The following is a 17,431-nucleotide window of genomic DNA, read 5'->3' on the forward strand; positions in this document are numbered from 1 at the left end:
TTTACTAGAAGGGGCTGATGATGGTGGGGAAAAGCAACTTGCAGCTGAATCAGAGTCAAAATCAGAATAAATCAGATTGGAAAAGGCCTCTGAGATACTCGAGTCCAACCCATGCCTGAACAAACTGGGAGGGAATGGCTTGCAGATGGTCAGATCCTTCAGAGGGATTCCTCCCTGGCCCCTGTTAAAGCTCTCAGAACAGCAGTTAGGGGGCAGGGATTTCTTAGAGAAGCTGTGCTTCTGTCATTTTTTTTTAAAGCCTGTAATTTTTTTAATTAAATGAAGGCAGACTCCATCCTTTATTTTTGGAGTCTGCCAGCCCACCTTCAGCTTTGCCCTCATCGCTGTGGGTGCATCAGGAGCAAGAAATAGGATGGGGGCACAGGTAGGAGGAAAAGGGCTGGGGTTGCCCCTGGAGGGGCAGGACACAGGTTTTCATAGAATCACAAACGGTTTGGGTTGGAACAGACATCAAAGATGATCCAGTTCCAACCCCTGCACACCACAGGCAACGACACCTTCCACTATGCCAAGCTGCTCCGAGCCCCATCCAACCTGGGGTTGACTTTCTCCTGCTCACTTCATGGCTGGAAATTCACACGGTTTTTAATTAAATGTGTTCATTAAAACACATCCAACTATTCCATCCACAGCTTCCCTAAGCAACCTCTTCCAGCACCCTCACAATAATTTTCTCCTACAATCCAATCTAAACCTACTCCCTTGAAGCCATTCCCGTTTTTCCCATCACCGCACGCCCGAAGCCCCTCTCCAGCCCTCTCACGGCTCCCCTGAGGCGGCCCAAAGCCGCGATGAGCTCAGCGCGGAGCCGCGCATCGCTCCGGGCCGGGCTCGGCCCGGGCCGCGGGCTCCGGCGGCATCGCTGGGTACCGCCCCCTGTCGCCATGGCAACGCGCGGGCCAATGGCGTGCGCGGAGGATGTTTACGGGGCGTGGCGTCGCCGCGGCAACGCGCGAAGCCTCCCGGAGCCGCTACTTAACCCCGCGCCGCGGCGGCCGCGGCTCACGGCGGCTCGGCGGGCACGGCCCGGCCCGGGCACACCGCAGGCGGCCGGCACGGGGCACCCCGACACCCGCGGGGCCTCTCTTTCCCCTTTTCTTTTTTTCTTCCCCCCTCCCCTTTTATTTTTTGGGGGTTTTTTTTGGTTTTTTTTGTATTTTCCCCCCTCTCCTCTCCAGTTTTTCCAGAAGCTTCTTGCTGTGTCGCGAACTTTGCCTCTCGGAGGGACGACACCGACACCGGGACGGGGTAAGGGGATGCGGCGGGGTCGGGAAGGGCAGCGCGGCCGAAGGCGCCCTTAGGGGCGGTGGGTCTGCGTGGGGGAGCGGCTCTGGTTATGCGCCCTCCCGGCGCTCTCTCCTGGCCCAAAGGCTCGGGATTTCGGGTTTGCATTCACATCCCCGACACAGGACTCCCCAAAATCTGAAGCTGCCGGCTCGCTCTGACTGCGGGTGTGCTTGGGTGGGACCCTGCCAGTTCCCCCAACCCACCCCTGAGTTGTTTCTGGGTACCACAGGAATTAAAACCAGAAATAGCATCAAATCGAGAGAAGTTGGCTGCGAGGGGGGAAATTTTAAAGTATTTTGTCCTGGTGTGGAATGCTGAGAGTTAGTCCTGTGAGTGCCAGGTGTCCAGAGATGTGTGTTCCCAAGAAACAACCTGACTTTGTGGGATGGCAGGGCTGGGTTTTGGTAGTTTGAGGTGTTTTCTGTTGGGTTTTTTAAAAATTCATTTTTCAGCCAAGAGCTTGCTGGGCAGCAGGTTGGTGGGTGGCACTGAGGTGCAGGAGTTTGAGGGAATTTCCCCGAGGTTCGAGGGTGCTAAAGCCCCTCGGGACAGGCATTGCAGGTCCCTTGCACAGCACAGCAGGGATGGGTCTCACCCAGCAGCTCCAGGAGCACCCAGGGCTGGCCCTGCCTGGCTGTCGGAGACTGCACCTTGGGGAACCTCACCCTGTCCCTGTTGTTATTGCAGGATCTGCCCCATCCCTTCCCTCCCGTTCTGTGCAGCCCGGGAAGCACTGAGGGAGGCATGGCGTGGCCGAGCCGAGCGCTGAAAGCCAAGGGCAAATTGAAGTGCGTGGAGGAAGACCTGGATGACAGCCTGCCAGACCTCATGTGGCTGAGGGACTTCACAGTGGCCCAGACTGGCCTGCCTCAGTTATACTCTGGCTCAGACCCCCAGGACTGCTACACCATGAGTGAGAGTCTGTTCAGCCTGGTCGATTTTGAGTCCCCGTGCTCGCCCCTGGCTGCTGACCCGGCCTGCAAGGGCACACGCCACACCCCCTGCACGCCCGTCTCCTCCTCCACCTCGCACCACGACGTGGCTGTGCCCCCTCATCTGGCAGGGGACATCGACTACAAGACCAACCCTCATGTCAAGCCACCCTACTCCTACGCCACCCTCATCTGCATGGCCATGGAAGCCAGCAATAAACCCAAAATCACCCTCTCTGCCATCTACAAGTGGATTACTGACAACTTCTGCTACTTCCGACACGCTGATCCCACCTGGCAGGTAGGAGATGTGGAGCCGTGGCCACTCTCCCTGCAGGGCTGAGCAGGGCTTTCCACAGCCTCCACCCTGCAAGACAAGATCCTGCAGGGCTGCTGGATCCCACTGGGAAAAAAGTGACACCAGCCACCAGTGGGGAAGGGCTGGAATGGGAAAGAACTTGGCTGGGCACCAATGCCACGGCCACAGGGGTGGCAGAGGGAAGGAGCCATGCAGGGGGAGAGCCCAGGTCCATTTTGGGAGCAGGGAGGTACTCGTTGGGCTCCTGGCACCTGAGACTCCCCTTGGCTTCAGGGCAAAGGCCTCTTGGTCCCTGTATTCCTGGAGTTCTTATGGAGTCCCTCAGGGTTGAGCACACATGGAGAAGGTGCCAGGTCGAGTGTCCCTGGGTGCTGAAAACCAGGCATGGGAGAGGGATGGAGATGCCACTTGTAGGAGAAGTCTCTCACTGGGGAGGTTCTGAGCAGAAATGCTGCTGCTTTCTAAGCAGGGCAGAGTACTGGGCTCCTGGCCCCAGGGACAGGCCAAGGAGGCTCCATCACTGGGATGAGCTGGTGAGACCTGCAGAGGGAAGCCCAAGAGTGGTTAACTTGGGCTGCTGTCCTCAGCTAGCACGAGCATGTCCCCAGTGGGAAGGGGACAGCCTCCAGTCTCACAGGCTTTGGGGACAGCCTGAAGCCCAGGGGCTTTTCCCAGCCACCTTGGCTCACTGCCCTCCTCTGTCACACGAGGAGACCTCTGGCATGTGAGGTTTTCTAGGATATGGCAGGGCTGGGGGGCCCTGGGGGACTCATCCCTCCACTGGGGTTATTCCCATCCCAAATCCACAGTGTGTCGCTAATCCTGATGGCAGTGCCCATCCAAGCAGAGCTGGAGAACCCCACTGCAAAGCCTGGGCATTGCCCACCTTCTCTCCAGGCAGGTGGGTCTCCAGTGGCTCTTGAAGCCCATCATGGGGAAGGAAACCTTTCCTTGTCTCCCTCCAGGGCCATCTTGGTCCCCCTCTTACACTCCTATGAAAGTGATTTGGAAACAGGAGCTGGGTGCCAACAGGTTGACTTTCTCCTGCGCATTTCATGGCTGGGAATTCACAAGGTTTTTAATTAAATGTGTTCATTAAAAAAAGAAAGAAGGTTTTCAATCCCTCTCTGCCGAGATGCAGGGGGTACCCTGGACCGTTGCAGTCAGGAATGATAAATATGTTGACTGGCTGAGTAATAATTCAGCCTGGGCTGAGCGAAGTTTGGGATGGTGAGGAGAGATGGGCAGCAAAGAATTCAGCTTTCAAGCCTCTGATCCTTGTAAAATTTCGTTACACAGTAAAATTAGAGTTACCACAGCCTGGATTGTGTGGGGGAATATCTGTGTTCTTGCTTCTTCTTTCTTCTCTTTTTTTTTCTTCCCTTTTTTTTTTTAATCTTTAGTTTCTTTTCACTTTTTTTTCCCCTTCCTTTCTTTTTTTTTTTCCCTTTTCTTTCTTGCGAGGTGGTGTTCTCATCCCCTATCCCGATTCCCGTAAGTGAAGACAGCCTGGAAAGGTCATGCCACCCATAGTCTGGGGGGAGATGGATATATTCCTGTGGGAGCTGAGTGCTTTGGAGAGGAGCCAACAAACCCAAGGAGCTTCAGCCCAGAGGAGGGTTTTGTTGTGTGTGTGTGTGTGTGTGTGTGTGCATGTTTTTCAACAGCTCTAAGCAATTGAGCCTTGTTTTTCCTATTCGGCACTACGGATTATGGATGAATAAGCATAAAGATATCCAGGCAACATTAAAAAAAAAAAACACCTCTACCATATCCAATCTCTTAGTACAGTCCTGGCTTTGTGGAGTCCAATGCTGGGTTATTTGCCCAATAACTGAATTTCCTTTCTGATTATTCACATCACTCCAGGCACATTCAGGGTTTCAGAACAGCTCGACGGGAGCAGAAACTCCTCCTTTTCTTCCTCCATCCCCACCTTTTTTCCCCCCTCAGCTTATTTGAGCGGTGGCTGATGAAGATGCAGTGATTTCACACCGAGCTTCCCTGGGCCAGGAGGCACCTCTGGGGACACGCAGGGTGGAACAGCCCACGTGTCTCTCCGTGTTCTCCCATCTGATTTGTGCCAGCCTGGCTGGGGGAAGGCATGGTGCCTGTGTTTTGTCCAAATATTTTCCTCTCAACACTAACAATAGACACAGTTGAACTGGGGGATGCCAGCAGGGCCCTGATTGCCATCCCCCCACAGTGCTGCCATGTGTTGCCCCTTGTAAAGGGGCCATGGCCACATGGGTGTAGGGATCCACCTCTTCCTCCCTGGCACAAAGGAGGATCCAACCTCCTCCAGCTTAGCTCCGTGCCTAGAGCAATTCAAACCAGTTTCTTCCAGTGCTCTGCATGATCCAAGGCCCCACGGCCCCGATTTCCAGCCAAGGAGAGCTGCCCAAAAGCTTCCCATTGGGTGGCAAGTCCTAGCTTGAACCCCTTGGCTCCTGCCAAGGAGAGAGGAGATGGGAGGCAGGAAAACTGCTGGAGACTCAGGGGGAAAAAGTCAGGGGTTTTAGGGACTTTCTGCTAGGTATGTAGCCTTGGATGTCTGGATGTTGCCAGTTCTGCTTTGTTTTCCCAAAGGTCCTTGCTGAAAACCTCCACCAGCCTCCCCACACAGGTAGGTCCCACAGCAGACAAGCATTCAGCCTTGGTTTCTTTCTCTTTTGGCTCCAGAACTCCATCCGGCACAACCTCTCCTTGAACAAGTCCTTCATCAAGGTGCCTCGAGAGAAAGACGAGCCAGGGAAAGGTGGATTTTGGAAGCTGGACCCCTACTATGCCAACCGGCTCAAGTATGGGACTTACAAAAAGCGGAGGATGTCCCCGGTGCAGATCCACCCGGCCTTCTCTGGGAGAGTCCAGAAAGAAGCACGGCACGTTGGCAGCCCGGCCTCTTCTTCCTGCAGCTCCAACAACCTCCTTGAGGCCACCGTGGCGTCGCAGCAGCTGCTCAAAGAGTTTGAGGAATCCACCAGCAGCCAGAGCTGGAACGCCGTGGGTACCAAAGCGGGGCAGAAGCGCCAGCAGCCCTCGCCCCTGCCCACGGCCAAGGCGTCCCGGCTTCCCAACTCGGCCCTGATGACCCAGGAGGAGCAGACTGAGCTGGGGTCGCTGAAAGGTGTCTTTGACTGGGAAACTGTCTTTAACACCAACCTCAACGGAGACTTCTCCACTCTGGTGGATATGGAGCTCCCACCTTCCGTCAACCCTGTCACATGCGACCTGGACTGGACAGGACAAGGGCAGCACATGGAGTGTCCCCCGGGGCAGGAACAAGTCATCGCCGAATCCAACCAGTACAGCCTGGACTTTAATGAAACCCTCATGGCCACGACTTTCTTGGAGCACCCCTGGGATGAAGGGACAAGCGATTACCTCTCCAACTGTGTCAACATTGACCAGGTGTTTGAAGACATCGATGCCTCTTTGCTGGCAGATGTCATCAACCTGAGCAGTCTGGCACGCCTCTTGTAAGACATTTGTAGGATGCTCTCTCTCCCCAAGCTGGGACTTACAAGGGACAAGATTTCCTAGAGATGCCCACAGTGACTTTTACCAGCTTCATTGTAAGGTTATTCCTAGAAAGACCAGGAAAAGAACCTACCACCCCAGGAACTGCCTGCTGTGTCTCCAAAGGACACCTCAGAAGTCTCTAGTTTTCTCAAGAGAAGAAAGTCAACACTACTTATTTTTTTACATTTTACTTAAAAAAAATAAATGTGAATAAAGATGGGTTCTTTTCCATCAGGGCTAAAATTACTTGCGAAATCCCATCTAAGACATGAGATTCCTGGTGGCTTAGGATTTGATAGACTAAAGTGCAATTTCCACACCTCTTTGTTTCTCTCTGTCTTTCCTTTTTCTGTCTCAGTGCAGTTGGTAGGTACAGTGTGATAATTAGCTGGTAAGAAAATACAGGTCCCTTCTGGATTCTCCAAGTTCAACATCTCAGCTGATTTGTGCCTAGGGAAGAAGAAAAGGTTTATAAACTCAGCAAGTGTGCCTCTTTAGATGTTTTTATATAATCTATTATATATTATATATTCAAAGAAATCTATATTTTTTAGCACTAGAATTTCTTAAGGGGGGAGGGGAAGACTGGAAATGCAGTTTGAGAGTTGTTTTATATTTTCACTGTTTAAAGGTTTTGTGTTCACTGTTCTGTAAAACAAGACCACACAAGGGAGGATTTCTGCACCAACAAGTTTTGTGAAGAATCTAGAAACTGGCCCTGGCAGGAGAGGAGCAGCAGGGACCGGGATGCTCCCAAAACCAGCTTTTGTATTTTTTGTACCTAAAACCCTTGCTGCAGTTGCCAAAGGGTCTGGAGCACCATGAACCCTCTCTTTCACCCACTGACATAGCCCCTCTCTGCTTTTTTGGTCCGAGACTGTTGCTCTTCACTTCTCCTGCTCTTCCATGAGGCTCCGAGTGCAAGGAAAACCCCATGGCTGGCCCTCAGCTGGTGGTGATGGAGCCGCTCCACACTGAACGCTCCCAGGTGGGACTGAGAGGAGAGAAATCCACATTCAGGTTCCATCCAGGAGCTCAGGCCAAAGACTGTGCACACAACAGGCTCTGGGAACAGCAGTGGAAATGAAGTCCCATCCAGCCAGGAGAGACCTTGGGATCCACAGGAAGAGAAGCTTTGGCCTTTTGGCTCGGTGTGCAGCAAGAGTGTGGCGGGGTCGGTGCAAGGTAACTTGGAAATATTTTGGGAGCAGAGCCAAACTCTGCTGAAACTTGACTTGAAGCTCTCAAGAACCAGATTCTTTGCCTCTGTTTTGCTGTAGGCTGTGAGAGGTAGAGCAGCCATTAGGTAGCAGCAAGTAGAAGCTGGAATTTTAGTGGTGTGTCTTAGACTTGGCAAGAGAAATTTAAGATTGTATTTAGATTCTGGTGTTGTTACAAAAGCACTTAGGAGGGGCTTTGGGGTCTGTGTAGTTGTGTGTATTGACAATGTTTCTTTTTACTTGCTGTTTTTCTTCTGTTTTCCTGCTTTGGGGATTATGTTGGAGAACTACAGAATTACTTGTGCAATTTAACGTTTTTTCATGCAAAGTTATTTACAAATTTTAAAAAATAATAATAAAAAAATGGAGATGAAAAAACCCTTTTGCCTCCTTGTTTCCTTTCCCCAGCCCAGCCCTGTTTGTAAACCCAGTCCCAGGACACAGGAGCTCTCACCCACTTGCACAACTGTGCAAATTCCCTGTGGGGAAACTGAGGCACAAACCAATCTCAGTGAGACAATGGTTACACACCACCTGTGTGACACAAGGTTGGCTGTGCCTGGTGTCCTGAGCCCTGGGAGCTGCTCCAGCCCTGGGAATAACCTTCCCTGGCCCTGCAGGGAGCTCCTGGGGCTGATAAGTCCCTCTGCTTGTGCTGTGTCTCCACCTGGCCCTGTAGATGCTCCAAGATGCCCAAGTGGCTTCTGAGCCCTTTTGGCTACAGGGTGGGGAGAGGAGCTGCACAGAGATCCCCCTCCAGACCCTGCCTGGGGCTGCTCCGGCTTGGTGCTTTGGGTGCACCCACTCCTGCATGTCCCAACCCTCTTGCCCTGAGGACAGAGCCCCCTTCTCCCCACAGCACACGAGGAGCACCCTATCAGCTCCCCAGTGACCTCCAGGATCCCCTCAGCACCAGGACCTCCAGCAGCCAGTCCCAGAGCTGCTCCCAATCCAGCCAATCTCAACCCAAAATAAGGCCTGGGCTCAGGACAGACACTTGCCCTGGTCTGTGTGTGTTTTGTGCTGGGAAGGCAGGATGCTGACCTTGGGAAAAGATGGGGTTATCCCTGGGGGAACAGCTTTGATGTATCTGAGGGGGGGGAATTTAGAGGCAGATCTGGGCTTTCTTTTCAGCTTTGGGATATTTGGGGCCATGAATACCAGAAGGCATTAAGGAATTCCTTGTCCTGGCTTCTCCTCTCAGCTCCTTGTTGGAAGCACTGGAAGAACTGCTCCCTTCTTCCCCCCCCCCCTCAGTACTAGTGGGCACTTCAGGGCTGCAGAAAGCTGGCACTCCCCCTGCCCCTCAGACCAGTTCTTTAATTTGTTTTGCCAGGCACAAACACGTAGTACTATTTTCAAACCCTCTGGAAAAGAGAAGCCTCCAGTATCCCCACCCTGCCAGAGGACTTAAAAAAACAACCTTGCCAGGAAAAAATATTCCAGCCTGCTGGAGCCAGCTGAGGGGTTTAAAGTGAGAAAGGGTGGATATAAAGGAGGCACCAGGCGAGGCCTGAAACAACCCCGTTTTGTTCAGCAGCTGAAAGCAACCAAACCGACTTGGACGTGAATTTTCCTTTCTTTCAGTGAGATGGTTTGGAGGGGGTGGTGGTGTTTTTTCAAGCGGCAGCCAGGAGGTGCAGGAGCCGGGGGTGCTCCGGGTGGTGGCATCGCTTCCCAGGGGCGCGGGGCACAAAGCGCGGCTGTGCTCGGTGCCAGGAGGGAGCCGGAGCTCGGTGCCAGGAGGGAGGTCAGGACCCGGCAGCCGCGGACCTGCCCGGGCTTGCCGGTGGCAGCGGGGTTGCAGCCGGGGCTGGGGCTGGTCCAGCCCCGCGGGCTCGCCCGGCACACGGGCAGTGACGGGCTGGGGACCCGGCGCTGGGAGTGTCCCCCCTGCTACATGCAATGAACCCAGAGCAGTTCCAGGGCTGGCTGCGTTTTGGGGCACCCACCAAAGAGGGTCTGGGAAGAGCCCAGCTCCAAAAACTCTCTGCAAGCTCAGCTCGCTGTCCTAGCGAGGTCCTTCCCCAGCTGGTTATTAAGCACATGGCCGTGATTCATTTATTATTTATTTCTGCTATTTCCCCAGCCATCCCCTCATCCATCATCCCTCCCTGATGGGCAAACATTGACACCTCAAACCAATCTCCCGTTCACAGAGGGAGAAAAAAATATACACATAAGCCCTTCTTTTCTCTCCCTTTCTTGCCGTGTCTTTCTTTTCCCTCCATTGAGTGTGAGGCTGGCATGGAGCCATTCTGGCAACAGCCGGCTTTCACTTGCTAATCATCCTAAATATTGAAAATCAACCCTAGAATAAACAGCTCAAAGATTGGGGCCATCTCTGCTCTGTTTGGAAATGCTAATCTCGCTGCCTTTTGTTTTCCTTGTGTGGATTTGATGCCTTGAATTTGGAGGAGGTCACAGCTCATGGGTTCTCTCTTCATCCTCAGATTTCTAAAAATTTTTCCCCCTATCATCATAAAAAATTCAGCCCATTTTAACATCCTAGGCTGGGATGGTTGGAGTGGTGAGGGGGAGAAGGGGGAAACAGGATGGAGGAGGGTAGGGAATGGACTCGCCTTGCATAGCAATGAATGAACCTCCAAAGTTTGGGAAAAAACAGGTTCCCAAACATGCATCCAGGAGTTCACAGGGGTGTGAAATCCCTTGGGAACCACACTCGGACAGGGAGATCTACTTGGGACAGCAGGTCCTTGGTGGGGATGGGATAGGGATGGCACTCACACACGGCAGGGCTTGGGGACAGCTCAGGGACTCCCTGCCCTGTGATGCTGATTTTTTTAGTGTTTTATACCTGATGGGCTGGAGGTGCCACAGCAAACTCCAGACAGGCTGTGCTGAGCCCCACGACTGGACTCGGATGGGCTTTGGATGCAAACACCTCCGTGCGGGGCTGCAGGGCGCTGGGCGAGCTGGCTTTGAGAACAGAGAGGTGGCAAAGCCCCTGCCCTGCTTTTCCAGCAGTGACCTTGGACTGCCAGCAGAGCCCCGCGGGAGCTGCGGCACTCACACAGCCCGGATCGCTCTCAGCACCCTGACGGGGAAACTGAGGCAGGGCTGATGTGGGTCAGAACCTGATTCTCTCGGCACGTCTGCACCTATTTCAGTCCTGCTCTTGTGCGGTGTGTGGGGTGCTGCACCCTCTGGCATGGGGGAGCACGTCCAGCAAAAGTCCCCTCGGGTGCCCACGTCCCTCTGCGCCCCAGGGAGCCCCGGGACGGGTCAGTGGCCGTTGCCAGTGGCTGTTCCCGGCTGGCACAATGTCCCGGCAGGCCGGGGCTTGCCCTGCGGCGGGGAGGGGGGAGTGCCGGCGGCCACAATGCAACAACCCCTGCGTAAGAGCCGTCACATGGACACGCTCGGCTGCCCCTTCCTCCTCCTCATCCTCAGCCCCGCCGCCCCCTCGATGCATGCCCGGGTAGGGGGCTGCAGCCCCACAGGGCTCCTGCTCCTCCAGCCCGGCTCATGCCGTGGAAAGGGGTCCCTGTGGGCATGGGGAGACACATCCAACCCCCCAGCGGAGGGGCTGAGCTGCCGGAGCCGTGCCAGCATCGCCTCCTTCTTTGGGAAGCCACGTCATGCCAAAGTCAAAACTTGGCCGGTTTGCAAACAAGCACCAGGGCCACGGGGATTTCTTTACAAAGGCTGTTTTTCCAGGTGATTTATTTCCAGGTTTGGAGTATTAGGACCATCCCATGTCTTGAGATTGTGGGGCTTTTTTCACTGCCATCATGACAGTGAGAAAATGGCTTTAGAAATCCAAAGCAAACACACTCCTTTGGTGTCTGACTCCTTGGGATGGGTCTCACACCCCTCAAAAAAGGTGGAAACAGGGGCAGGCTGCAGGCTGTGCAGTGCCTGGACACAGCTCTCCTATGGGTGCAGAGCCAAGCATTTGGGGAATGGCCCAATTCGGAGCAATGAGGGACAAATATTCGGGGGTTACAGATGGGGCCGGCTAGGATGAGCAGCAGCAGGAGTGGATCCTTTGGGATGCTCCTGTCCTGTGCACAGCGACCACTGGGCTGGAGGCTGGCACAGGCAGCAGGAGGGCTCAAGGCATTACGAGAGGCAGGCGTTGACCTAGAAATTGCAAAGAATTTGGCCTGGCACTGTGCTGGTGGGCAACGTGCCAGCCTGGCAGCCGAGGGAAGCGCAGCTCTGCTCCGAAACGGTTGCTCCTTTTCCCCATGCCTGGCTGGGAGAGGTGACTGCTGCCTGCTCCAGAAGCTCTGGGAGCATTCGGGGCTCGCTGGTGTCTTCACTCCTACCAGAGGCATCAGGTTTTGATCCTTTGGGGAGCCTGATACGGGGTCAGTGCCAATTCTCAGCTGGGGAATGGGAGGGAGCAGCTTGGCAAGTGCTGGGGGGAGTAATGCTCCATCCTGGCAGCTTTTGGTTACGAGACACATTAACAGGCAGGAATGTGCAAACAACCAAAGGTCGGAGCTGTGCAAGGCGGCTGTGGTGGCTCCAGTCCCTGGGAGTGCAGCAGATAGAGGCAGGACCCCCCTGTCCTGCTTCAGGCAGATGGGGATGGCCGAGGAGAGTCCCCTCTGCACGGGGCTCATTGGACCTGCACCCCTCAGCAGACCCCACTGCCTCACTGGCAGCTCTTTGCCACCCCAGAGTGAATTCCTGCCGAGGGGATGAGGCCAGCTGCAGCCCTGCATGGCCTCCCCGTTCCTGTCACGTGGGGGATGTGTGCCCAGCACCAACCCGCATGGCAAACACCCCCCTTCCTTCCCCAGCAACGTGGCATAGGAAGAAAATGAGCATCATCCCCCAGGCCGGCCCCCAGCTCACAAAACACGGTGCCCTGGAGCTGCCCTGTCCCCTGGACCAAGGCTCCTGCTATGGGCACAGACATCCCACCCACCCCAAACCCATCTGGGAACATCCTGCTCCAGGGAGGCTCTGCCATGTGCTAGGTGGCACCTTGCTAGTCCCCAGTGTGTGCCAGCTCCTTGGTGGCCCTAGGAGCTTGCCCAGAGCAGGGGGTGTCTATCCTGCTCCCCTCACTCTGGCAGAGCACTAAGTAAACAGTGACGAGGGGAACCTCGTTAATCCTGGGCTTTCATTTTAAAAAAAGCCATTTAGAGCTGGCTCTGCAGGCAGTTATCAGAGCACAGGGGAGGTTTTCCCAGCAGGACCTTAATTCCCTCTGCAAATAAAGCCAGAGGGAAGGAGAGCACAGCTTGGGGCTGTGATAGTTGAAAGCTTGGAGGGGCTTCTGGGGCCAGCCTTGGAAGAGCTGATTGCCTTGAGCTCCTTCCTGCAAGGAGCAGGGAGGGCCAGTGAGGGATTTCCCTGCTAGGCTCTGTTTCAGGGCGATTCCAGCCGTGCCACATCCATCCCTGGAGCAGCAGTGCTGGCACGGCCCTACTCAGGGCCACACAGAAATGGCTGGGAAGCTGCTGAAGCACAAGTTCCAGCCCTTGTCCTGCATGGACCTGGTTTTCCAGGAGCAGTGTCCATCCCTGTGGCACATTGCAGTGCTCTGGAGCCAGGTCAAGATCAAAGCGAAGTCAGAAGGGCTCGGGCGTTACCAGGGAGGCAAAGTCCTCTGGTGGATTTGGTTCCTGTCTCATCCCTTCAAGTTCATGGGCACGAAGCAGCCAAGGGAACGTGCCTGGTGCATCCCATACCCTGCCTGTGCACACTCACTCCCTCTCTCAGGGGCTCCCTGCTTATAACCCCTCCTGGAAGGGAAAACTGGGGGCTTGTCAGGCAGCTCAGAGCTATTGGTTTTATGTCTGAAGATTAATTTGGCTGAAGATTGGTCACTTTTACTTTTCAACAGACCTGAGGGGAGACAGAACAGGCTGTGTCTGGGGAGAAGGGAGCACCAGTGACTGTGTACCCAAGTGTTCCTGCAGCCTGGGGCACTGGTGGGTCCCACCATGGGGGAACACAGTCCAGGACAGCCCTGCAGCTCAGAATGGAAGTTTTGTAAATTTATGTTAATCCTGACTCCTCCATACTCTGATCTCTCTCCTCTCCCACATCAAATGCAAAGCCCTCTCTGAGGCTCCTGGCTGCATTAATCTTGTTTTGCCCTCACTGCATCCTCAGGCAGCTCCTGTGGCTCGGGAATGCTGCTGCCCTGTTGCATCCCCAGCATCCCCTCCTCACTGTCCTCTCCTGCAGGAGCAGGATTAACCCTGCCAGTGGGAAGCAAGAACAGGCATAATTATTTTTTTTTTTTTTGCAATAAAATGGTTTATTATTTATAAAATGGAACTATATTTTAATGCAGGAACTGTTCCTGGGATGATCAGCACTGAGGCACAATGCAGGGGACAGAAAGTCCCCTTTATCCACTACTATTAATTGAACTTCTCCAAATCTTGTCAAGATCACACTTTTGTGCAATGACCTTTGCCACCATAAAGGCAATCAGTAGAAACAGGAATCTGGGGGATATCTGGGTCTATCCAGCAGTTTGCTGCCAAGCCCTGAGCAGGCAAAGCAAAACCCTCTCTGCCTCCGTCCCCCCTCCCCTGCTAATCAGGCTCCGTTTTCTTTCCAGTGGCATTTTGGGCGGCCAACGCCCTGAACACCTTGTCCTCGGAGAGAAGTGACTGTCACGTCCCCGCCAGCAGGTGCCACTTCCTCATGCCTGTGGTGGTGCAAACTCCCGTTGCTGAACAACAGAGCGGTGCCGTTGCCCGAGCCCCGCAGCCTCCACACCCCGGAGGCGCCGGGCTCCGATCCGAGCCGGAGTCGTGGAATTCGGAGCACTGGAACCAGTTTTGTTCAGCAAATGCACTAAAAGGGACTCGTTAACTCTCTTATTACCAACCCCCAAGCGAGCACTGCACTGAGGATGCGATCCTTAGTTAGGCACTGTAGTGGTTTTGGTTTGCTAATTTGAGATTTTATTAATTTCGAGATTTTTTTTTGGCTAATGTAGTATTGAGTGTGGTGGGTTTAGTGCTGGTTAATCACTAATGTACTAATTTTCTATTGTGAGGTGGGATTAGAAGAAAAGTAAAGGAGGTTTAAAAACTTTAAAAGGGTATAAAGAAAAATTTATTAATATTAACTAAAAGAAAGCACAATAACAATTAGAACAAAACCCTTAGAGTAAGTCTCTTCTCTCTACTATTTTTTTTTTTTCTGATAACGTAAAGGAATAAAACTTAAAATTTTAGTCAGCTTATCATTTCTAAAATAGTCCTTTTTTAGTTCACTTAGGGAGAGAAGTCCTTCTTGTTAATGTTATGGAGACTTCTTTAAAAGAAAAAAAAAATTTTTTGTGGCTCTCAATTTCTTTATTAATAGTAGTTCTTTGGGGAAATCTGTAATTGTGAAGTATTTATTGTTTTCTACAAGCTTTTCTCACAGCTGGCTGAATGCCCCACCTTCTGTGCCCGTGCTGACAGTGAAAATCCCTTGTCCGGCGGGGGAAGAGGCGGCTTTGTGGGGGGAGCTGCAGGTGACGCGGCGCTCCTGCGGCCCGCGGCAGGCAGGGCGGAGAGCGCGCCCGGCCCGCGGGAGCCGCGGCTGGCGGGGACGGCGGCGGGAGCAGCGGCGGGAGCGCACCGGGACGGTCCCGGAGCTGCCGCTCCGCCGGCTGCAGCCCTGCTGGGGAACAGCCAGCCGTGACCTGCGGGATGGGCAGCACGGGCAGCCGCGTGTGCTCTGCCGTGCTGTGGCACACGCTCCGATGCCGTGCGAAGAACAGAGACTAGACGGAGCTAAAGAATAAATAGGGGTTTGCTAAGAGGCCTCAATGGATATACCTCGGGCAGCACAACCCAAAACGGTCACAAAATGCGCGACCGCGCACAGGGCTCTCACTGTGATCAGTTCTGCTCCATTTGCACATTGGGGTTCATTGTCCAATTCCACCTTTTGCCCATGCAGTCCCATCCTTGTTTTTCTCTCTTCAGCCCACGTTGTTTGTGCTCTTGGGCCTGAGATTTGGATCATTTGTCCTTGGTCCCCAGCTAGAGCAGGAATTGTTTTGTCTCCCTGCTTGGTGAAGAGAGCTCAGCATTCCCTAATATGAAGCCCAGACCCACACACTAAAGCAGCACAGAGTGTGAAAAATATAAAAGCCAAAACCTGAGGCATCAGCTCAAACTGCAGCATTTGTACCCTTTTTCCTTCTACCCAAAATAACCCATTAGACTCTTTCTGTTTGACCAGCATTATTTTTTTCCTGCTGCTTCCTCTTTCCTGCTGCACCTCACATTTACACAGAGTCCAGCAGCTTTTGCACAATGCTGTGCATTTATTTCTGCACATTTATTCACTCCTTATCACCCCACACAGCTGGCACGTGGGGTGGGTGTATCTCTCCCACTTTGCTCTAAGGGACTGTTGCTCCATAAGGGGTGAGGGAGCCTTTTTGGTGGGTTTTCAGTAAATAAACAGCATTATTGGGCAAAACACACACAACTGCTCCCCAAAGGAGGTTCCTTCTGGCTCTGGCTGCCCTTTGAATGAAGGGGTGAGTGCTGGCAGAAAGAGCATGGAATGCTGTAAAGAAAGACATGGATCTGCTATTCTGCGAGAAAGATCTTTCCCAATCACACCAGCCCAGTGTGGGGAAGCACAAAAGGTGATGGGTGCTGAGCCTGGACAGGGATCTTCTCTCTTATACCCTCAAATCCCCTTTATCAGGTATCCCCACAAAACACAGGCAGGCGGTTGTGGCCACACAGGGAAAAAACAGAGCCAGAGCTTGGGCACATCCATGGGCAGCAGGACAGGGTGGGTTGTCAAATCCACCGTTGAATAAAAAAAAGCTTCTCTCTGGAGCTGGGGGTGGTCTGACAAGGGGAAGACGGATGGGCACACACCAGTCCCTGCGTGTGGCAGGAGCCGTGGAGCGGAACAGGACAGCGGGAGCTGGGGCTGCAGAGCCTGCAGGTGCTGGAGAACCGCTCCCTGCTCCGGGCTTGGGGCGGTTTAGGGGCAGGCAGAGCCCCCAGTGCGTGATACCCTGGCCATCCCCCCACGCTGTCCCGTGGGATAACCTTTCTCAGGCGTGGGCTGACATAATTCACACTCACATTTTTATAATTTCACCTCCCTGAGCTCAAACCCCTGGACTCTTCCTCCACATCTATTGTGCACAAATTCAGATTTGTTACCCCCAGTGCGATAAACCAATTATGACACACTCAAGAGAGACACTGATTATTTATTTCAGAGCTGCAGAAGCCTGGGTGCTCGTTGGTTGGGACTCTACAAATCAAGCCATCACAACTATCAAAACCTTTTACTATTTATGCATTTTAGCAAACAAAGGAATTTGTGTTAATTGGCTACAAGTTACATAGTTCTCTTATTAATTATTATTCTATCTTCTATTGAGAAATTATTCTCTTGTTTGCCATGCTAATTAGTCCACATGCTCAGTCTTTCTCTTCTTTTGGGTTGGTGGGTTTCTTGGATCTGCCCCTGCTGGAATTACAGTTAGTTGGAGCTGATTCAGCCCCATTGCTGAGCTGTTTTATAAGTTCCTTCCTTATCTTGGGGATCCTGCCAAATGTCCTCGTGGCCTGTAAATTCTGCATTCTTTGTACCCACTATCAGTAGTACATCCTCCTTCCCAAGCTTTGTTAACCTACCCTGAGATAATTTAAACATGTCAAACCCTAAACCTTAACAAGGCAATTCTACCAATATGCAGTTTGTTTTTCTAACACCTGCACATCACTTAGAACTTGTTGGCTGTTGTGTCTTTCCCAGATTAAATCTCCTTTATTGTTGATTAGGCTTTAAAGGACACAAAGATCAAACATCAAAGACTATCCTCTCTTAAGAAAATTTTACGCAACAGTGCCACGCTCAGGACGAGAGGACATAGTTTCAAGCTGTGCCAGGGGAGCTTTATGTCGGAGATGAAGAGGAATTTCTTCACAAAAAGAAATTGTGATTGGGCAGTGGAACGGGCTGCCCAGGGAGGTGGTGCAGGCACTGTCCCTGGAGATGTTTAGGACTGGACGTGGCACTCGGAGCCGCGGTGTGCTTGCCAAGGGCTGCGGTGGCACGCGCTGGGCTCGACGATCCCGGAATCCAAAGGAACCGACCCTGGGCTCTGCGCCCATCGCGCCACTCCCAAGATGGCGGCGCAGCCCTCCCGCCAC

General features: G+C 53.2%; 1 protein-coding gene across 1 annotated transcript; it reads left to right on the plus strand.

Annotated features, from left to right (window-relative positions):
• Positions 1-1,016: 1,016 nt before the first annotated feature.
• On the plus strand, positions 1,017-6,310 carry FOXJ1 (forkhead box J1). Its single transcript, XM_053960311.1, has 3 exons — positions 1,017-1,269; positions 1,996-2,541; positions 5,242-6,310. Exons 2-3 carry the CDS (start codon positions 2,053-2,055, stop codon positions 6,040-6,042), a joined length of 1,290 nt encoding a protein of 429 aa, XP_053816286.1. The 5' UTR covers positions 1,017-1,269; positions 1,996-2,052; the 3' UTR covers positions 6,043-6,310.
• The last annotated feature ends 11,121 nt before the right edge of the window (positions 6,311-17,431 follow it).

This window comes from Vidua chalybeata, chromosome 19, assembly GCF_026979565.1.
Source record: "Vidua chalybeata isolate OUT-0048 chromosome 19, bVidCha1 merged haplotype, whole genome shotgun sequence".
Classification (NCBI taxonomy): Eukaryota; Metazoa; Chordata; class Aves; order Passeriformes; family Viduidae; genus Vidua; species Vidua chalybeata.

Excerpts from the sequence above, each read along its gene's own strand:
- FOXJ1 (XM_053960311.1), top strand. The coding sequence starts at position 2,053 with ATGGCGTGGCCGAGCCGAGCGCTGAAAGCCAAGGGCAAATTGAAGTGC. Across the intron at positions 2,542-5,241 it reads ACGCTGATCCCACCTGGCAG|AACTCCATCCGGCACAACCT; the intron begins GTAGGAGATGTG and ends TTTTGGCTCCAG.